At 46.1% G+C, this 22,978-nt stretch overlaps 2 protein-coding genes across 2 annotated transcripts in view; one reads left to right on the plus strand and one right to left on the minus strand.

The window, feature by feature from the left end:
- Nucleotides 1-22,978, minus strand: part of ANGEL1 (angel homolog 1) — a gene marked incomplete at both ends in the record, with an annotated part of 96,116 nt that overhangs the window by 54,276 nt on the left and 18,862 nt on the right. The gene's annotated exons all lie outside the window — the stretch shown is intronic.
- VASH1 (vasohibin 1) lies at nt 10,649-21,616 on the plus strand (the record flags this gene model as incomplete). The annotated part of the gene is made up of 7 exons (XM_082484781.1): nt 10,649-10,927; nt 15,974-16,062; nt 17,115-17,171; nt 18,250-18,324; nt 19,366-19,747; nt 20,147-20,259; nt 20,808-21,616. 7 exons carry the CDS (start codon nt 10,649-10,651, stop codon nt 20,878-20,880), a joined length of 1,068 nt encoding a protein of 355 aa, XP_082340907.1. The 3' UTR covers nt 20,881-21,616.

Below are 22,978 nucleotides of genomic sequence, written 5' to 3' on the forward strand. Positions count from 1 at the left end.
GGTAACCTCCACCCTTTTTAGAGACCAAGGAGTTGATAGATGCTGCCTGCAGCATCAATTTCCTCTAAAAATACACTTCTCAAAATGGAGGGCATCGGTGTCCCGGCCAAAATCAGTGCAAGTGACTCCAAGCGTGGCTGCTACCTGTATCTGCCCTGCTGCTGGCCACATTCTCACCATGGATATCTTGTCACATACAGCAAGGGTACTAATCACCAAGAAGTAAAAAATTACTCTACACATTCAGCACTGAGACAGGCAAGAATCACCACAAAAGTACAAATGGGTGACTGGCCAGCACTGCAACCCAACTGACCAGAAACTCCACATGTGACTAGTAAGGATCTGGCCTTTTGTAAGTTGGTTTCAGGCCAAGAAAAAGCTAGACATCCATAGGAATGGCTGTGAATTGGCCAGTCTCTGTCCACAAACACAGAAAGCTGCTGCAGTTCAACCACAAGTGTTCTTGGAATCTGCTTGCTACAGCTTTAAAAAAGGTCAAATAGAAGGCGCTCAAAAAAATAGTTATGCTGTGATCGCTCTAGCTGCTTCAATTGGGCAGCCAACTCTGCCTTGTGACAGACAGCTGGGAAATGCAGCTAGTGAGAGACTGATTTGTATCCACATTTAAGCACTTGTGTTTCAGGCAAGCACATGACCTGTACAACAGGAATTTAGGAGACGGACCAGCTGCATTATGAGGAGAGATTCTCTCCTTAATTTGGAGACATACAGGCTGAGGGGAATACAACTGAGAATTACAAAATCATGAAGGTGGTGGAGAAAGTGAGAGCAGGACTGCTACTTGCCAAACCTTGCAGTACTAGAAGTATGGGTGCTCACTCAAACTAAGTGCAAGATAGGTTTAAAACAGACAAAAGCAATATCTTTCCTTTACAAACACAGCAAGTAGTGAAATTCTGGTCACGTGGGACTGAGGAGACCAATAATATCAGCAGGCTACCCAAAAAGAGCAGGTTATACAAAGGATTAATTTATGGACAGCAGTTCTGAAACAGGTAAGGGAATGGGCATAAGTGATCCTAATGATCCTAATCCAATGACTGTGGATGCTTGGAAAGAATGAGGGGAATGTACAACATGAAATGGTGAGGATCATGTCCTAGCCCCATATAGTATTGCCTGCTGTTACTGTCTGAGGCAGAACCAGTCCAGGTGGGCCATAGATTTGACACAATAAGGCATTTCTTAGACTTCTATGCATGAAGACATGGCTGGAGAAAGGTCATTGACACTATAGGCCTAAGAGGCCTCACTTACTGCAGGAAAAGCAGCTGGTGTGGCTTTACCTGTAATTGCTGTCATATCACATAATACACTTGAAAAATATGTGCAGAATTTATAATACAACAGGCAGACATTTTGAAGAAGTTCTGCTACCTGTTAGAGCATTGAGGCTAAATTCAGAATGGTTTCTGTCATATCCCAGTAGCTGTAACTCCTGAAGTTTTAGAAAAATTCCTTCGCTGTTCTCCCCTATGTGCAGCTCCTGTCCGTAACGCTCCCCGCTCCAGAGGAACTCAATGATGGCACTGGGCTTTGTCCCTGTTGCAGTATGGATGTCTCCACAAAACTTGTGTCCAAACAAGCTTACCATATAGCTTCATAAAGGAGGTATCTAACAATGATAAGCCTGTCTCTTTCTCACAGTATGAAAGGACAGACTTCTAAAGGAAAAATCTGTCATTTGCTAGCGTTCAAGCACATGCTGACTTCCTCTGAGCACAACAGGTTTCACCTGTTTCCTTCCTTCTCCTTTCAGACCCCACAGCTGTGATGGATATGTTACTAATACATGCATGTGGCACATGTGCCACACATCCTTTTCTCTTCCCCCTTCCATTTCTGCACCCCTGAAGAACTGAAAGGGAAACAAAGCTGGGCAGAGTCATCTGGAGGTATCTAAGGCCCAATCAAAGACTCATAAGACCTGACAGATTGACATAGCTATTGCTCCTCCTAGGTATTAAATGACACCTCTTTTCCCAGAATTTTCCATAGCTATATATGTCTTTATATACTATACATACCAAAAGCCTTCCGGAGCACAGAATTTGTTGTATTACTGTAACTACTGGGTTAACTGCAGGGGGCTTGAGTCTAAACTTGACCCAACAAACTTACCCAACTTTATAATCGATGGGCAGGGGGATTTCTGAATACACTTGTGACTTCCCAGGAAGCCAGGTAAGAGAGAGATCGATCTAATTTCAGTGGACCCCACTCCTTTCTCAATTCTAAGGAAATGCCTGTTTCCATTCTCTCTGAAGCCTGCCAGGCCAGTGGGAAGGCACAACATTTCTCATTACTGAGATCTAAAAAATATGTCCATACACTAGCTCATTTCTTGGTGCTCCAAATTTAACCTGAAATCATAGTGTTGTATAACACAAGAAGCCAAGCGCTGCCCAGGAGCAATAGAGATTTTTACCTGGCTCCTGCTTCAATGGGAACTGAACGGCTGGAATTTGTCCATAAGTATGTGGTAGCAGGATTAGTTACACTGGTCTAGTAGTCTAGAAAACAAGCCTTTGGAAAATACAGCAGGAAGTAATTATTAATACTATCTGTTTCCTCCACCTGGTATCATAGAGGCATAATCCATTCTGTACCCTTAGACAGAATCCGTTTGACAAGGTTGCCTGAGCTAGCAGAGACCTGGACTAGATGATGGAAGTCCAGTCCAAGACTAGAATCCTTCCCAGTGGAAGTAAATAGTGTCAACTCTTCTGACATTGAGAGCAATAAATGAGACAGTTAGGTTCTCAGCATAAGAAAACAGTTGATCTTTGCTGAGGTCAGTTTCTTTTCAAATAACTTTTTCTCACAACTTATCTGTTCTTGAGATTACGTCCCTCCAACACCATAAAAAAAATCATAAAACCTTATGATCCTAAAGTTATTCTGGTTGTAGAAAATGGATAGCCATGTAAAAATATTCCTAAAAACAAACAAAGCATGAAATGGAAAATAGAAATAGGAAGACATTAGAATGTGTTAAGAGTAACCAGGCCTTGGCATCAGTCATCAAGCAAGAAAGTTACTGCTCACCAGAGGCTGACAGCACACAGAAAAAGTTGCACTGATCAGAAATTATCTCTATATTACAAGTTTCATAAATTCTAAGTGAATCCCAGTCTATTTATCAGGAATTACTTTACTTTTCATAGTCTGGAAGGGAAAAAATTAATTATGCGCCTTTTCATTACTAACCACTAGATGTCCCTCCTCCCATTTTGTTCTCTTGCCTACACTCACATTTTTACCCGAAAAAGTGCTAAGTAATCACTCTACAGAGAAATAGACAAATGATCCAATATGGCACAAAGCTTTCACAAACACAGCTTTTTTTGCAAGCCTGAAGTAAAACAATCTAGCTTTCAAATACTGACAGGTCAAAGTGTTTTGGAGCTGAGGCTTAGATTCAGCACCACCTCCAGTTGGAGAGGGTGAAAAATACCTTCTCCATAGTTATAGGTATAGACTTATTAACGGTCCAATTAATTTCTTTGCTGCAATAACTTTATCCCAGGCTTCAGAAAAAAAAAAAAAAAAACAACTATTACCACTAAATGACAAAGTTAAAACTGGAAACACTAAGGATCAAGCTATGAACAGGAAACTGCACAGGACCAATTTGACTGAGAAAATAGTTAATCAAAAATTTCTTGAGGAAATATCTTTGCTCTTGGGAAATGTTAGTTTATTGAAACTTCTTGAAGAAAAATAAATTTCTGCTAAGAAAGATTACTCAGGTTCAGGGAGGATTTTCTGATGACACCAAAAGGGAGAGGTGCCAATTCCAGAATGTACCAACAATCTGCAGAGTCAATGATAAGACAGACTTAAGTTTAAATCACATGCATGACGGGACTTGGCACAGGGAATTCAGCCAAAGGCTCCAGATAAGTTCCTGACCTGGCCAGTTTGGGAGTAGTGTCTTTTGTATACATAATTGAATGTTCACTCTGACCCATATAAGAAAGCCTCACATTGTAGCCCAAGGTCAGCACACCTGTTTGCACGAGAGAAATGTATGCTTAAGTTTCTATTTCACACAAAGCATTGTTGAGATTTGAAAGCAGTTCTTCCAAAAACCTAAATAAATACCCTGCGTGTTGGTCTACTCATTATTCTGGTTCCATTTAAATCTTTCAGAGATGTCTGTTCTGTACCAGTGTAGAACAGGAAAAAGGTTTTATGGGACAGAAGCCTGTTTCTTCTCCACCTCTAGAAAAAATATCAGATAGACAGAAAGGAAATTAAGAATTTTCTGATAAAAGAACCTTCTAGCTTCATCCAAAAGCTCACTGGAGAAGATAATGAACTTTAAAATCAGGCACACTTATTTTCAATCTATGTTCCGCTATATTTTTGCTAGTGTAACTTCAGTTTTTAACTAAGCTATGTCTGTTTAGCATTCATGTAGAAGAAAACTCTATTAACTCTTTGTAACTCCTAAAACTGGAGTTTGCCACTCTCTTTGGAAAACAAAGACTCTTTTCCTTACCAGTTAAGTAGAATACTTTATATCTGTTAGCTGCTCAACTTCCTTTCACTGAAGTTTGATGTGAAACTGTATCAGGCTATGGTCTTTCTCTGAAGGACATAGCTGAACTTAATAGGTCTTTCACTCGTCACCCAGGCAGCATGGTGCTTTCTCTGTTCCCTGTTTGGATGGATAAATCTTCAGATGCCAGTTCTGCACACAACCCAAAAGTCTAGCTTTTGGTCTCACACCCTGCCCCTAAGCTGGGGTGGCACACAGCACGCAAGATGATGGGCTGTTTGCTTCCTTTCTCAACTCCGAAACTCCACACCCAAGCCCTCTCCAAGTCCCTTTCATTAAGCAGAGTTATTATTAAGGACAGATTAGAAACTCCAAATAAAACAGTCCAATTATAAAGTTCCAATCATCATCTATACTCCTCTGCTCGTCCCATTGTGAATCTCCACATGATGGATGATGCATGGCTCGTGTATCGACTGTGTGACAGACAGGACAGAGACTGCTGCGCCACAATGTGCTGGGCTATGTGACCAGGTAAGGCCAGTCAGTTGTGTGATAAATCAACTGGAGTCACTGTATCAGTCTCCGATGAAGGCATTCTCTGCTGCCCACAGAACAGGGCTATTCTAGCACTGCTATACCAATCAATCTCCCAGACAGACTAAAAGTTACATCAGCTTTGTAATCAAATAACAAGATTTGCTGTTATCTTCCAAGATAGTCCTGATTAGAACTGAGGTAAGAGCAGAATTGGGGGCAAAGGTAGAATTCCTGCTCTGGGCAAAGATCTGCTGCAACATACACCTACTGCCCAACAGTACACTGATGTCATAATGGTTTTCTGTACAGCAGAGAATTTCATCGCACATAAGGACATTTGTATAATCAGACTAAAGGCAGTACAGTTGTGAGCTGGAGAAAACTAAACACAGACAAAGGAAACACCACACAAACAACAAAAAAAACCACAAACACTTAAAACATGCTTTTCAACCCTCTAAATGAAAGGAGCTTAAAAAAAAATATATTTTTAAGAGGTAGTTCACATAATGTGTAAAAAAGATACTACAAAGAAAACTTCCATTAAGCCACTCTGCTCTGATGTTCCACCCTGATGTATGCTGTTTCTCTCATTTAAGTGCAGTAACTTGAATCCAAGAGGCTGTTTGTATGAGCAAGGGTCATTCATGGAAGTGAGTCGAGCTTACTTCACTTCAAGAGAGCCCTTCAGATTGTCAAAACCTCTCCCCACCTTCAGTGGTCAATACATTAGGCCATTTATTTTCAGGCAGAGAAGAAAGGGACATAGGGGATTTTAAGAGGTCATATAGGCCCTTCCCTCTCCTCCCAAAAGTAGGATCAACGCTGACTAACTCCTGACTGATGAACAGTGCTTAAAACTTTTCAATTATGTGGACTCTGTATTTTACTAAGGCTGTTTCTTCCAGTCTTTCACTGTCTTTACAGGAAGTTTTTTTCTAATGTATAACCTGAAACTTTCTCATTACATTTTAAACAGGTAATACTTCTGGTCCTATGTACCCTGGAAGTATAAGACACATCTTTTATATATCTAAAGACTGTACGCTCTTAGGCTTCTCTTCCCTGTGACTCTTCAAATTCAGCTCCCCCTTATTCCACACAAAAAACGAAGGTTCATGTAAATATGTTCATAGAACATAAGTACTGTGAATCCAAATTAACACCGTATCTCACATAATGATTTTGCATAGAGAATTTGCAACTGAAAAGCTATACAGGTTTCCTCTCCATCCCTTCACTCAGCACAACAGCTCTGCTAACTTGTCAGGCCAAGGCCATCCCGGACTCCACCATGACATCATTCCCAGCCCACTCCTCTCATCAATGGGAATCAGCTAGACAGCTCAGGGCCCAACCACAGTCAGGCAGCTGCCAGCCTCGCTTCCTGCCCTTCAGCTCTTCACCTCCTCTCGTAACTGCCACCAGCAGAGTCAAGCCTGGACGAAAATATGTGAATATGCAGGAAGTTTCCTACAGGTGCAAAGGAATCTGTGTTACATAGGAATACAGCTCGCAGGAGAAGAGCCCTCACAAAGTATGTTGCAAGCTATCCAGTGTGACATAGAGGCTGTGGGTGACCAAGTTGCAAAGTTCTGAAAGTCAGTTTAGACAAACTACAGATGCCTTTGAAAGAAGCATTACAAAAAAACCCCACAGAATTAAATAGAATTAATGTGTAAAGAAAACACTGAAGGAAATTCAACAATTTTTGATAATAGCTTCGGAGATAAATAAACTCTGGGAAATAAATTCAGATAAAGACTGATTTGTCACATGAGGCTTTTCACTGAGCTCTTGCAGGAACACAGAAAAGGGAACCCTCTCCAAAACAGTTACAAAAAAGGAAGCTAGTGGCATAGAGAAGCTTAGATCGCAAAGAGTTAGGCCAAGATGGATAAAGACAGCACAACCTCTGCTCATGCTCTAAGCAGCATTTAGTGTTATACAAAGGGTTCCAGTTCACACTAAGAAAATATATGTTAACTAAACTACCTAAATAGTGGCCTAAAATTGTTGTTGAAAACTTGAAATCTCTGGTAAGTGTTTTAATTGCTCCTATGCAAGTTCACAAAGACACTGCATAAAGAACAGTCAGGCGCTTTTGAAGATTTTTTTTTAAAAACAAAATGACAGGATAATAACAAATGATTGGCAGAAATAAAAAAAAAGGAAATATTAATCGAAATGTAAAAGGCATTAAAAAACAGAAAGTCAACACTATCACTCACTATCCATGTTTACAGAAACAAATTTTGGATCCCTTCCAATAGAGACAAAACTCCAAATTCACCCAGAAAAGCAGAGGAGAGAATTTATCTTTCAAGCGCTCTCTGCACCACTTGAACATATTTATCAAATATTTTATATCTTATTAAAAACCTTTATTCAAAGAAGTTTGAATAACATTTATCAGTGTTATTTATTCTTTCACTAACAGCAAGTCTTAACTCTGTCTTAACAAAGCTTCACCTGTTTAAACCATTCTCAGGTGTGATTCACACAGAGTGCCTGCACAGGCCTCCTCTACGGAGCACAGGTAAATGAAAGCTTTATATTGTTATTAAACAAAAATTGAATGGTCTTCTGGTCACTCATCATCCTAGCCACAATAATCTGCCAGGAGAAATTAGAGGCAGTGTTGCTGTAATGTCCATTACAGAGGCTGTACCACAGGTAACAACATTTGCAGACAAGGAAACACCAGCTGTGCAGAAGAGGCAGTGAATTCTCTGCCCTCTGCTGTCACTTCAGTTATATTCGGTGCCCACTGCAGGGACTGGCTCACTCGCCATGGCTATGCTCTATTCTTTCCCAGCTAAACAATATAGTGCCATTTTATTACCTTAAAATACTGATCCCCTGGTGCTGCCAAATTAGTTAGTGATGGCAAGAAGGGAGGGACACTGCCTAAAAATTAACTAAAATAAACTGAAGGAAAAATCCCTTGACAAGTCTTATTTTGAAGCCTGATGATGATTACCAGCTACATTTCCTCCATCTGATGTTTGAGAATATATTTTAAGGCACTAAAGATATAAGGATTGTATTTCACTTCTACTATAACATGTTATTTTAATTTTTACGAAAGAATAATTCTTAACATGCCAAAAATGCCAACTAATCTTTACAAAATCTCTGTCTGCGAGTCAGGGTTATTGGCATTTCCTTCTTACAGATAGAAAAGCTGAGGTATAGATGGCAACGCTAATTACCATCCGTGAAATAGTGCTGGAGCTCAAAATTGAAACCAGCATCTTTGCCTCTATGGACAGCTGTGCTTAGTTTCAGGCAGGGGAGGAAATACAGCTCTAATAGAAGCATTTAAAGCCTTTGCACCCTGTCTTTTTCCCAGGGCTGTTACTGGAAATATACTTGCCACTCAACCAAAATGCAGATGATGTCCCCCAATATGCCTGTGCACTGCCATTACATGACTGGCACACTTCCAGTCCTGTATTTGTAGAGGAACTGGGAACCACTGGGAAAGAAGGGACTGAGGACACGGGACTGTATGAACTATTTTTACAAAATGTGTCCACTCAGGGTCTGTAGAGTGATTCTTACCAGAGACTTTGCTGCCTGTTTAGATACAAGGTGTCAACGTCTACTGATCTCCACTTGCTCACAGGTAAAAGGCAAAGAGAATCATAACACTAAAAACCTTACTGAAGTGACAAATCAGCACTGCTCAAGGCCCCCATTGAAGAGAAAAAACCTTATTTGGTGAAGAAGTATATGTTTAAGTATTACATATGTCAATGTAGGTTTCATGAAGCAAGGCTGGTGGTCTGTTTGGAAGGTGAAAGGAAGAAGCAAGAACATGCACTTTGCTTATTTTTTTCTGAAAGGAAATCAACCTTTCAGCACTTTGGGCAATGTTGAGTTCAACATAGTTGCTGTGTTCAAGTATTTTCCCCTCAGAAATTATCTCATGTGAACATCTGCCCACAGAGCATTACAGGAAAAGTGGCATTTCGCTCTGAAATCCTCTGCCAATGCCCACAAAGGTTATACCAAAGACACATCAAATCCCATGGCAACCAGACCCAGGATGTATTTTGTTCATTCTCCACACTAACGCTAAACAACAGCACTTTCTTTGGAGTGCTAAATGCAAGCATTTTGAGATGCCCTTCAGCAGGTTCCTCAACAGCTAACCTGTTACTTCGTACGCATTTCTTTTACTTGGTGCTTCAGTTACAGGACACTTTTCCCTTATACTAGAGCTTTCAAAAGGGATTCTTTTTATTACAGGGTGGGGAGAAAACACAGCCAGAGGTCCTGCCCGTGGCAGAACACAAGCCAGCTTTTATTGGTGAGGACACAACTGTTATGCCTGAAACACATGGGACAAGAACAGGCTTCCACATCTCCTGCACTTTGTGGAGAACCTCCCATCACAGACGTACACTTCACCATACTGCATGAGGGCTGAAAGAGAGAAGCAGACAGCGAAGGCAGAGCAAAGCACTCGGTCTTTCACTTGTAGTGCATCTCCAGACCTTATATAAATATACACTTTTGCCTCCTTCCAGGCAGGAGAGCCCTGCTGAGCCGCCCCTCTGAGAGAGACACACTTCGTGCAGCACACCCAGACACCGGCAATAACCGCTTCGGACCACTTGGCAAGTCAAAACAGGGACATCCCAATTACAGTCTCCGCCACTCGCTGCTTTCTAGCCAGAAAACGTAACCCAGCTCTCCGGTGCCTCACAGCCATCTCTGTGGGAACACCCACACCCACGCCCACGCCCACGCCCAGCGGGGCTTTACCGTCCAGCGGGGGACCTCCCTGGGCCCCTCCAGCCGCCCGGGCCCCCTCTCACCCACCTAAAACCCACAGCGAAGACTACAGCCCAACGAACTCAATGCACAGCCACCACCTGCCTCTCACGGCGACCGTTAAACGGTCGCTTCGTAGCCCCGCCCCCCGTGGCACCGCCCACAGCCTCCCGCCCAGCGTCTCACTCCCGCCCCCCCCCCCTTATCGCCCGGCCGCAGCCGCCTCCCGGCCTTATCGCCCGCAGGCAGCAGCACCCCTGCCAGCGGCAGGCCGGCTCCGGGCACGGCGGTGGGCGTCCGCTGCCACCCGGGGCCTGCGAGACCCAGCGCCGCCCCGGCCCAGGGCGGAGCAGAGCGGAGAGAAGCCGGGCCCGGCCCGGCCCAGCACCGCCCAGCGCTGCCCCGCCCCGCGCGGGGGCTTTGTTTCCCCGCATGCAGCATCCGCCGGGGAGGCGGCTGTCCCCGCCCGCCCCCCCGCCCCGTCGAGCGCTCGGGAGGCGGCGCGGCGGGGGCGCCCCGGCGGCAGGCCCGCCCCGCGCGGTGCCCGCCGTCACTGCCGCGGGCGGTTGGGCCGCCGGCGCCTCCCCCCCGCCCCGCCGCGGCGGCCTGATGCGGTACCCGGCGCCGCCCCGCCCGGCTTTTTCTCCCCTTTTCCCCGAACTCCTCTCCGCCTCGATATCTCCGGGGGCGAGGCGGGGGCGGTGACGCCCCGTGCCCGGTGCGCCGGCCATGCGGGGCGCGGCCCCCGGCGGCCCGGCGGAGGGCGGCGGGCGCTGAGCGCGGGCGGCGGCTATGCCGATGCCGGGGGGCGGCGGGGCCGCGGCCGCGGCCGCCGCCAGGCGCCCCCCGTCCGGCGAGGCGGCGGCGGCGACGGTGCCGCGGGACGAGGAGCAGCAAGAGGAGGAGGGCGAGGAGGATCTCCGCGACGGCGGCGTCCCCTTCTTCGTCAACCGCGGCGGGCTGCCCGTGGACGAGCCCACCTGGGAGCGGATGTGGCGGCATGTGGGCAGGATCCACCCCGAGGGGGAGCGGGTGGCGCAAAGGATCCGGGGCGCCGCCGACCTGCCCAAGGTGAGACACCCCATCACACCCCCACCACCACCCCGCGGCTGGCGTGGGGTGCTGGCGGCAGCGCCCGGCCGGGCCGTCCCCCGCGGGGCATAGGAAGGGGAGAGGGGAAACGGTGGCATCTTGCTGAGAGGACTCGCTCCCCCCCCCCCCCCCACGCCTTGGAGTCCGGCCTCCCCGGGTCGGGAGCGATCCCTCGGGAAAAGGGCCCCCGCGGGTGCTCTTGCGGGCAGCAAAGCCGCGCCGTGAGTCGGAGTGCGGGAGGGTGTCTGCGGGGCTCTGCCCTGCCCGGGCGCACCAGCAGCACCCGCTCCCCCTGAGGCCTTGCTGGAAAACAGACTTCAGGTGGCTGATGTGCGAGCCCCCTTGGGAGGGAAATGGGTTGCCCTAAAGAAGACGACTGGATAAATGATGAAAAGATGAAGAAAGTTATATTTATAAGAGTCCAAATACTTGAGGCGGGAGGGTGTGTGAGACAAGCAGAGGTGAGTCTTTGCACCAGAAGAAATTAGATTTGGGTACAGTCTCCCACACCAAAAGGCATTCTTGCACAGAACGGTGTCTGTCAGAAAAGGCACTCTTGATGCCAAAGAGTTTTAAGAGGAGTGAGTGAACACTTGCAGAGCTAGTTGCTGGTGTAGGGTCAGATGTTGTGATGTTCCTGGCCTTGCTGCAGCGAACTCCATGAAAAGAAGAACCGATCATCATTTCACTTAATCTTGTGCCATACTGAATTACTTGCATGTGAATTCTTGTGATTGTTGCTGTGTTGCACCTCAGACGGGAGAAAAATCTACCCCTTTCATTGGCACCCTGTGAACAAAAGACGCTGCAAACATTTGGTGTTTCACTCCATTGGTGGGTCGTGAGAGTATTCCCATCGCGCCAACAGAGGGAATGCAAATAACAAGAAGATGAAGTTTTGTCTGCTCAGGCTTTTTTAGCAAGGACTTACCTCTTTGGGAAGGTAATTTGAAGTATGCAAGAACATGCTATGATATAGTGCACAGGCAATCCATACTGCTTTCCATGAGGAACTCCGGAGAAGCATGTGATGTAACATCCTTTGTGCAGTGAAAAGTTATAGGCATCTGTGGCAGCAACCAGAACAAATTTTGAATCCTGATTACAGCCTCTATTCTAACCCCGCTAGACTTTTCCTTCCTTTTCAAATTTCCTTCCTCTCCTCTGACTTTGTCCTGAGCTTGGGTGAAGGTTGCAAACATGTTTCAGATCAATCAGAACATGCACTACTTAATTTCATGACCAAAAAGGCCGATATGACCAGAAGAGGTGAGGGAAATGGAAGAAAGAAGCTCACAAACGAGAGTCCCATGCATGAAGGGAGGGAAATACAGTATTCTGGTTTTGGTCTTAATGTGAAGTAAAGTTCTCACTTTATAGTCTTGGTGCCAGAGGGTTACAGTTAGGGGACACAAGCAGTATGAGCTCCTCTAGCAATAAGAGGTGAAACTGGGCTAGCCATTCTTTTTGGCATCTGCTAGCATCCCTGGGAACCAGATCTATAAACTCTATTCAAGCGTTCCACAATCTGAGATCCCATTCTAGTTGAGAGGATGCAGGAAGCAGCAAGGATGGATGGGCACTGTTTCCCTAGCTCCTTCCCCCCTCTAGGGACATGTTTTTATCTTTGAGGGCTGCTTATATTGCCATGCATCTCCATGCCATCAAGTTTCTTTGAATGGCTGATGCAACAGATGAGAATTAGGGCAATGAGTGTACTCTGCAGAGCTAGCTCCTTTGAAAAGCCAGGTACTCTCTGTGTGCTGGAGAGTGAATAGGCCTTTTTAGGTGTTGGGAAGAGGACAGTGGTTTGCCTGCTCCCAAATTTTTGGCCCTCAACAGTAGCCAGTGTTGGGGGAAATAACTCTCAAAAGAGTTGTCCATAAACTAAACTTAATACCACAAAATGACTGCAGGAGGCTGTGATCAGACTTTATAAATAAGTTTGCAGATCAGCTGCAGCAGCTGTGTCTTTCACTAAGGTATGAGAGAGGTCTCCTCTGGTTTCCATTTCCTTCCCATAGATTTGGGGTGAGCGGGCATTGAGTGAGCCGTGCTATGGTGGCAGGACATAGTTGAGTGGCCATGTGTGCTAGGCTTGAGAGTGCCACCCTCCTGTAGCTTGTCTCCTTTCTAGCAACAGGGTAGGGTATTGCTTTGCTGGAGCTGCTGGGACCATCAAATTGGCACACACCAGAAATGCAATGTGATGTTTGCTTGCCCCATTAAGAAATAATGGATTTTAAATGAGGTGGGTATGAGGGCAAAGACAGGAAGAGTTGCATCTAATGGGTTCACATATACAGAGAGGGAAAAACTCCAGTTTCTTTAGTCAGGTTAATAACTGGGATGCGTATTGCTCCCATGTTGCTTGCAAAAGGAAGATTAGGGAGGGACTTGGATGGATACAAGCACCATAAAAGAAACTGTTGCTAAACTAGGCTGGCCAAAAAAGCACCTCTGTGATATGGATAAGGGTGGAGCTTTGTCTGTGCCTCCCTCCCATCTGCCTTGTCTCATGTACAGCATGGCCCACCTAGTAGATGAAAATCTCTGTTGCTCTTGGGATCCCCTTTCTAAAAGCAGAGTCCCATTCCCATGCATATAGCCAGCCTGCCGGGACGCATGATTGTAGGAGTGGGGTGATGCAACCCCTCCACACAGGGGATGAGGGACCAAGGATGCATTCAGTCTGCTAAGCCTGGCAGAGGTATGTGCTCTGGGCTCTCTTCCTAGCTCTCTCTGCAGCTTTCAGAATAACTAAAGGGAAAGCAAAATAAACCTGATTTCCTATCTTTTCTGTTACAAATAAATTCCTCTCTGCCTTCTGGGGGATTGTGACGACTGCCTAATATTTATAGCCCTTCTGAGATGTGTGGTGGATGACGCTGGGCAAGAACAAAGCACTAGGGTCTCCCATACTGTCATTGTGGGATTGAGGAATGGAGACCTTATTCCTCTCCTCCTACTTCTATTGCCCCATTAAAATGCTATAGACCTGATGCAAAAGAAACCGTAGCCCAGTCTGGGCTGCAGGCCCAGATCTGAGAGAGAGAGCACACTGTACTTCCATCAGTTTAATTACTTGAGGTGCAGGAGGCTCTTCTGCATTAACTAGTCCCCTGCTGAACTGGTTGCCATTACAGTGTCTCGGTGTTGCACAGTCCTTTGAGGAAAAGAGGCTCCGGGGGTCTGTACTAGTAAAGGGAGGAGTAACTACCTAGAATCATTAGTTTGTACTGTCAACATGCACTTAATCTGTCTGTCTCCACTCAAAAAGCATGAAAATCTCCATGCTGAAGAAATGAAACAAAGTTAAATAGTCAGCCTGTCCTGGTTGTTACCTCTTTCATTGTTTCTGCCTGGAAATGATTTCCTGTGACTCAGTGTGTCAGCTCACAGCATCCAAACTGACTCAGCTCGTGCGGTTCCAGAGATGGCTCCATCCCTGTGCCACTCTCTGGAGCCTTCCCTGCTCCTGCTGCAGCTGAACAAACCTAGTTTCACATCTGCTTCTGCCATTCCTGTGCCATCTCCTGCAAGTGAGCCAGCCGGTGCCTCTGCTTGCTCCAAGCAGGGTACGGAAATGAGGCACTGGAGATGGCAATTGGCACCTCCAAGAGGTGCTAGGAAAATGGGTACCAGTGGCCAAATGGTGCTACTTAGTTTTCCAAAATAAAAAAGATCAAAACACATGAGAGAAAAGGGAGAGAGACTACTTTAGCTCAGTGTTTACTTGCTAATGGTGTTTGGAGCTAGACTGAAAAACACTTACAGATTATAGTTTCCAGAGGCACCAATAGCCCACATCTCAAGGTTAAGCAGTCTCTGGCCCCTGTGCTGCAGGGGCACAAGCAGAGTGCGACTGTGTGGCAAACCAGGACAGGGAACTGATCTGACTGAAAACTACCCATGCCTGCTGGCTTGGCTTTCAGCTGGTTCAGGTGCCTGACCTGGCTCACCAGTCACTTGTGCCAACCCAGGGCAGGAGGAGGAGGTATGGAAATGACTGGTCACAGAAATACACGCGGAGGGTGATGAGTGGCTAAGCAGCGCTGCTGGCTACAAAACCATGGCCAGTAACGGCAATTGTGCATAGCAGAGTAGAAGGCCCAAGGGAAGATGTGGTTCTGACTCACTCTTTCTTAGCTGGGGATAGCCCAGCTCTGGGGGAATTCTGAGGAACTGAAATGCTAAAAACCAAACTGCTGTGAAAAGCTGCAGTTTGGTATCAGAGGAGCGCGTGCAAGGCATGAGTTATCCTTCAGAGGGAAAATGCTGGGCCGTTTCTCCAAGCCTGTCAGTCACACCAAATCTGTCTTCTCCATTATATTTGTCCTGCGCACAGGACCCTTCTCTTTCCTTAGACACATTTTTCTCAGCTGCTGACAAGGCTGCAGTTATCCCCTGTGGAGCAAATAGTGAGGAAAATCTGACTGGACCCATAAGGCTAAGGCCTCAGAATGGGACAACAGTCTGAACAGTGAACTTTCAGAAGTCATTCTCTGATCACGTAATTCAAAACAACGGACACCGGAGGGGAGGGACACCTGAGATGCCAAGAGGCACTGGGGGACCTTTATACCCTTGCTTACAGAGCTGCTCCATGCTTTGGTGGTTTTGGGAAAACCATTCTCTCTTTTTGCCTCTCTCTCTCTCTCCTTATTTTTGTTTTGTGCCTTCCAGTTTGCATACTCAAATGAGGACAAGCTCTCTCGGGTGATAGCTTTCCTGTCTCGCACCTTGCCTTGTCAGTTAATTTTATCTAATTCTTCCAATGTAATGTTGCCTAAATGCAGGACCCTTTCACACAGTTTCTCTTGCAGCTCTGTGGTGGTGCTTCATTCTTAATCCCTTCCCAGTTATCAGTGTGGGAACAAAGGACTGTTCCTAGTGTGGTCTCTTTGGGCAGCAAAAAGGGGCTGGTTTCAGAAGAACACACTTCCTGTAGCTATGTCCTACTGAGTTCAGCAAGAAGCTGAAGAGGTTTGGAAGCAATGATTTACGTTCTGTTCCCCATTTCAGATTCCCATACCAAGTGTGCCTGTGTTCCAGCCATCCACCCCCATCCCTGAGCGCCTGGAAGCTGTACAGCGCTACATCAGGGAGCTTCAGTATCCTTTATTGTTACCTTAGTCACTGGTGTGATAACCCAGGAAGAACAGAAAAGCTCATTCTGTTGTAGCTGGAGGGGAACTGAAACTTGCTCCCGGAAAACAGGAAGCTGGTCTCGGGATGATGGTTTGTTTTGCTGCTCCATTTCTTTTCTTTTCTGCCCATGTTACCTGTTCACTCCATGTTAACAAATGGGCATGTTGTCAAGGGCCTTTCCCCACTAGTCACCTTTCCAGAACAGTGGCTTTACAGTGCCATTTCTTTAAAAACATGCATATCTGAGACCTTAACAGTAGGGTCTCAGATGGACTACAAACTGTGTCACCTCACTGTTAAAGCATGGGTGAGCTGTGGTAGTGAGAAAACTGCCTCTCGAACACTTTTCTCTGCAGCTGTCCAGAGGACAGTCAGCCATCCTGCTTTTGTGCATCTGTGGTATCCTGCCCCTTTATATGCAGAGCTGCCTGTGTGACTGTGTCCTGGGAATGAGATTTCCCCATCCCTGTTATGCTGGACAGTAGGCACATGCCAAGCAAGCACAGTCTGATCTCACTGATGAGATACAGAGCTAGCTCTGGCTTCAGCCCCTAAACAAGGTAAGGCGGCAGACCTTTTGGCACCTCTTACCCATCTGAGGTGGTTGTGCTCTGGATTGGGTCCCAGTCAGTCTTAGAATAAGGTACCATGAATGTTTCAATGCTCTGTGCGTTCTCTGCAGATGGGAGCACACAGAGATCTATCAAACTTTGTTCTGTCCTGGTAGCTGGAAAGCTGAGCAGAGCACGTGCTGTCAGCATGGACCTTTGGGAAATGAAGTGGAAACCTGCGTATGGGGAGGAGAAAGAGAAGAATTGACAAGAAGGAAATACAGTGGAAGTAACGAGGGACTAAAATTGGGAGAAATGCAGGAGAGGGAGGTGGGGACTTTCTTGCATTGCTGTTGTGTGGAATCTTGACTTTGCTGTGAGAATAGTAACATGAAAGTTCTTCAGACAGGTTTTCTTCAAACTCTACTTTCCAAATGGCCAGGCCCTTAACTTCTTGCCTCCAGGTACAATCACACTGGGACACAATTCTTTGAGATTAAGAAGAGCAGACCTCTGACTGGGTAAGTGTTGGCAGCCCCTACCGCATTTAATCCTTGCTTTAAGATGTTGGGGCCTTGCTATACATACTGCTTTTTCTTCCATCCCCTGGCCATGGTCTAGGTGGCACTCAGGGCTTTCAGTACTGCAGCTCCATCCTCCTTTAGGTGACTTTATTGTCTGTTGCCTGGGGCACTGCTAGGCAGAGCTGCGTCTGGCCTTTCTCAAGGACAAGAGTAGGTTTTGTTGTCATGAATCAGTAAATCCAGTAAAATAACATAAATGTATTTCAAAGATGTGCAGATTCTGCCTGCTTCTAATTGGAATATAACTATATGAACTTCTGATGGATTCTGAAATTAGGTCCTGCCCTAAACAAGCTTCGTAAAATCCATGTATCTTTACAGGTCTAATTTCATAGCCCCTGCGAGTGCCTTTGCAGAATGCAGGCTCACTAAGCTTCTGGTGTCTCATACTTTGAAGGAGAAGGGGATTCTCGCAACCGCAGATTTTGGGTAGAGTTGTGCCCCATAAGTTCCTGGAGATAAGCACTTGATGTTCATTGACTCTCTTGTCCAGCATATGGAGAGTGTCCCAAGACTGGCTTCTAGTCTACAGACTTATGTGACCCCAAACATCTTGTGCTGTCATCAGTGCAACGTTTCCTCCACAGTATTTGTTAAACAGAGAGTAATGTTGATGCCAGAGAAGAGAGCTTCACTGTCCTTGAACCTTGTGAGGCAAACATTGCTGGCTTTTGGTCCTTTGAGGCTTCTGTTTGTGGTCACATTGGTGTCCATCCAGAACTCACGGCGCCAAGTGCTGTGGTCTCCCTGAAAACAGAGGTTGGCCTAGTAGGCAGCTTTGCTGTAACTTACTGAAGGGAGCTCCCTGTAAGCAGCAACAGCATGTGATAAGAGACCTGGTTTGGATTTCATATCTTCCTAAAGAAGGTATTTTCTTCTGTTCCCTGTCCTCAGTGGGCCATCATCTCTCCTGGAAACCTACCTCACACATATAGTGTGAAAGGGCTGAACTGGCCATATTTGCATAGCACAAACCCTCTAACTGTCCTCGTGTTTCCCTTGTCCCACTCTGCAGGCTGATGGACCTGGCCAAAGAAATGACCAAAGAGGCCCTGCCAATAAAATGCCTGGAAGCTGTGATCCTGGGAATGTATCCTTTCCTCTTGGAATTGTGCATGTCTGCCCATCCTTATGTTTTCTCCTCTGCTCTTTTATGATGCTTTGAGGCTGCTGATAATATTGTCACCAAGCCCCACATGCCTCTGTTTTCCCTTCCCAGTTGTTCCAAAAAAATCCACCAATAAAATCCAAATCCAAGCAATTCTCAAATATAAGAACTAGTTCTTCGGAGTTGCTCCTGCTTCCCCAAGAAGGGTGGTGCTGCTCTGGACAACTCTGCAAATGAGTAAAAGATAAAGGAAGGATCTAAGGAACATCTACAGAGGGTCAAAAATATTAGCTAGAGTTAGGTCAGGAAGTCCTTTGTGGATAACATTGTTCACTTACTGCAATGTTGCCTGCATGTGTTCTACATTAAAATAAGATAGGGATCCTCCCCAACTTCTAATTATGGTGTATGTCACTTTACTATTATGTCTAACATTGCCTGCCAGCTTAGACAATACCTTGATTAATTCTAGACATCTGTCGTCTTTAAATACACATCTTTGCTAGCGATCTTCCAGGTTTAGTCTATGTCACTCAGGCTATAGATTCTTGATGCACATTGGCAAAGCCACCTGGAAGGGCAGAAATGGCAAGTGAATGGTTCAGAAGGGTAGTCTGATAAGTATTTTGTCCTGAAGGTTCCTCAGTTCATGTGTGAAATAGCTAATAAAACAGATTAAAACAAACTGAGGAATAATGCTACAGTGTTAACAGTTTGGGACCTATGGAATACAGTACAGACGAGGTGTTAGCATTGCAACTTCTTAATCACAAAACTGCCTTGAAATTAAATTCCCTTTGTTGAATGTCTTGTTGAAGACAATATGGTTTCCCCATGACCCAAATGAAAGTAGGGCAGCTTGCAATGAGCTGGACTCTTGATCTGGAGAACAAATCCTGCCTATGTGATGCCTGAATCCCTGGTGAGTCTGCTGAGCAGGCTGGGAGGGTTTGGAGCAGGAAGGAAGTATCTTGTCAAGAAAATGGTATCACTGGTTGTTTCCTGAATAGTGGCTGCTGTCAGTTACCTCACCAACAACATGACCACGCTGGACCGTTTCCCCATCAGCTTCAAAACCCACTTCTCAGGGAACTACTTCCGACACATTGTGCTGGGGGTGAACTTTGGAGGCCGCTATGGGGCACTGGGCATCAGCCGACGTGAGGAGCTCATGTACAAAGCACCTGTCTTCCGCACACTGAGTGAACTCATCTTTGACTTCGAGGAGGCATATCGCCGCTGCTGGCACACTCTCAAAAAGGTGAAGCTGGGCCACTGTGTGTCCCATGACCCACACAGTGTGGAGCAGATTGAGTGGAAGCACTCCATCCTGGATCTAGATAAGCTAACCCGGGAAGACTTCCGCAAAGAGCTTGAGAGACATGCCCGTGATATGAGGCTGAAGGTAAGCAGCAAAGATAGAAAAGTAGTTTGCTGCTGCATCCACTGTCTTGCCTGGCGGATGGTGTGCTGGGGAATGAAGTGGCAGGAGGCTCTTCTAGATGGTGGTGGAGTAGAGGGTGAATTGGAGGCTGGGGGCTCTTTTCCTTTGCATACAGGCTGGTCCCCTAATGGACGCTTGTGCAGTACTGCAGTTGCGATTAGCTTGGACTGTATATAGTCCTTAAGAGTCACAGCTGTAACAGTAGCTTGGGTTTTTTTGGCTTTTACATTTTTGATGCACTTGCCTTGCCTTTTTGCCTTTTATTCCCGTATAATTAATTGTTGTTAGTCTTTGTGTTTTGTGGTTACTACTCATATTGGTTTTCTGCTCATTTTGCTCTTACTTTAATTTTCCTCGCAGATTGGCAAAGGAACTGGGCCGCCATCTCCCACCAAGGACAGAAAGAAAGATGTCTCCTCCCCACAAAGAGGTCAGGCCAGCCCCCATCGGCGTAACAGCCGCGGGGACCGACGGTGAGTGGGACTGCTGGGCAGGAGACCTATCTAGAGCATCTCGGTTTTACTCACAGACTCCAACTTGCTGTCTGGTTTTGAATCCTTCTGATGTCTTCTCTGGGTTACAACAGGGGTTACTTCTCTGACCTGCAGCAGCATTCTTCCCTAGTCTGTGCCTTTGTGAGTTTATCATTGCTTGGGGAGTGGGGGGACAGCTGTTTGGTTTTTTTTTTTTGATAAGGAGGAGGAAGGCAGCTCAAATAGACAGCGATCTTGGTAGCTAATGTTTAACCTTATGCAGGGATCTGAGCTCTGGTGTCTCACAGACCTGTACCCCAAAGAAATTTCAAAAATTACACTGCTGTCAGAGAGATTGTTTTCCTGAAACTCATCTGGGGTACCAGAGTGGGCTTCCTACTGTTCCTAATCTGCACTCTCTTTTGTGGAGATCATTGGGAGAGTTACTGGAGATTGCAGAATAATCCTGTCCTCAATAATGTCTGAAGCTTTAGCACCTCCTGACTGAAGAACAGTTTCTGAATAGTTCTTATGCTCTTTGCTCACAGGCCGTCTGGTGAGAAGAAGCCTCCCGATTCCAAAGCCATGCCAGACCTCAATGGGTACCAGATCCGGGTATGAAGAGAGCTGTGCCTTGTGTACCCGGCTCCACAGACTTCTTGCTGGCCACAATTGGGACCTGGATCCACCTGCAGTGATTCTGACAAAGGGACAGGGGAGCGGGAGCAGAACAGTGCTGATCTTCCCAGGTACTTCCTAGTGGGCCAGTCCCAGAGCTGGATCCCATGGGTCCCAGAGGATTCACCTGCCTGTTTCTGGGAGAGGTGTCCATCTTAATTCACTGAAAGAAGTATTTTTAAAAAAAAAATAAAAAAGATATGTACATTGGTGGGAGTTTGCTGCAGGAAGAATATGAAGTAAGTGGGGTCAGCACACTTGCTATCAATTTTTTTGTGTTGACAGCAAGTAGATGAAGCATCTTGTTGACAGTACTTCTTCCCTGTCTGCACAGAAGTCTTCAACCTATGCAAGGCCTGCAGGGCTGAGGGAGAAGTGATGCTGGAATGGGATGGCTCCTGCATCTTGTGCAAAAACTCCTGGTTTTGTCATTATGAACACTTTGTTTAGCATTGCTCCTGTGAAAGACAGGGCTGAATTTGCTCAGCCTGATTTATTGATCATACAAGGGCCTCTCATCTGGAGAAACCACATCTTGTGTGTTTAGTCCTGCCTATTTCAAAGCATTTCATTGTCTCTGAGGGGGTAGACAGTGGGATGATGATCCTCTTTACCCACTGTGATGCTGGTGAGCTGTTGCTGTAAGTCCTTTTGTGATTGAGTGGGTCAGGATATACCTATGCCATTGCCATATGAAAACAGGCAGAGACCTCAATCGTCTCAGCAGTGGAGGAAGGGGCAGGCAGGGGCTGGTGGGGAGCCTGAATTTTGAGTCCTCTCTTCATCAGCCTTCTCTGTGTCAACTTCTAGTGACTGCTACTGTGAAAGCTTGCAGAGGGCACTCCAGTCACTGAGGTACGAGTTTTAAAAGTAAATAGTTAAAGAAGGTTTTATTGATGTGAACAGGTTTTACAAGCATTTTTCCTTTCCATGAGGGTCTTGCTCCTTCCTCACTGTAGTGTTAGTGCTAGAGTTACAGACACCTGTTGGCGGGAATCCCTACTCGAGGAGATTGCAGCTGCTTTCCTGACATCTCAGCCTGGAGCCTCCTCAAAGTAGCTCCCCACCCCAGTCCCAGAGCCATGCTTGCGTTCTGGCTCTTCGGATAGCTGCAGTATTTAACAGCACCACTGACGCTAGCCTTCCCCAAAGGGCTAGGCTGCACCTTTCTGCCTGCTTACAGCCTTGACTCTTCCTACACTTCTTTTCAGGGAAGTGTTGTACTACTGATTAAGCAGTGTAATGCTTGTCAGAAACCTGGAGTATTGTCAGACCTCTCTTTGAGGCCTAGGGCCTGGAAACAGCGGGGTTGCCAGAAGACAGAACAGCATGGCCTTGAAGTGATCCAGATGTATGGATCTAGGGGATACAAAAACTGAGCTTGGGAGTGGGAGTATCCTTCAGAGAAACTGAGTCTTGTTTCATCACAACACTGACAAGGAGCTAAACTTTCTGAAATAGTATATTTAATTTTATTAGAACTGGGCTTATTCTTTCCTGTGAACTTCTTAGAAACATGACAGAGCTTAGCTCTACCATATTTTTTCTTGCAGTCTTGCTGTGCCACACCCTCGTGTAAGCAGTGCTATTTTGGTGGCAGAGAATGGGTTCTTATCCTCAAACAAATCAGCTCTTCTGTCCAGTTAAAGCAGTGATAATCCTTGAAGCACCACCCACAAGTGATTTAACTCAGGCCTTACAGGTTCCTAATTGTACATCCTTAAATGTGATGTAACTTGCAGGGCTCTATATCCATACCACTGCAGTCTGTCCTTCCAAGCTCTCTTTGTAGTCTGTACTTTTCTGTACGACCAGGAGGACAATGTGTAGGGAGGTAGCAGAACTTGCTGCTGATCCAAGATAAGGTCAATCCAGTAGAGCATGCCAGCTTCCACAGTGCAGTGCAACACCAGTCCCCTCCCTTGCACTCCAGCTACATGCAACAATTTGAAATTAGACAGCAGTAGCAAGGCAAGCACCCATTTGAATGTGTCCTCTGGTCAATTTTATGTGACTGTAAATTAACATATTTAGTGTCTGG

Source organism: Vanellus vanellus (assembly GCF_965231255.1).
Source record: "Vanellus vanellus genome assembly, chromosome: 6".
NCBI classification, from domain to species: domain Eukaryota; kingdom Metazoa; phylum Chordata; class Aves; order Charadriiformes; family Charadriidae; genus Vanellus; species Vanellus vanellus.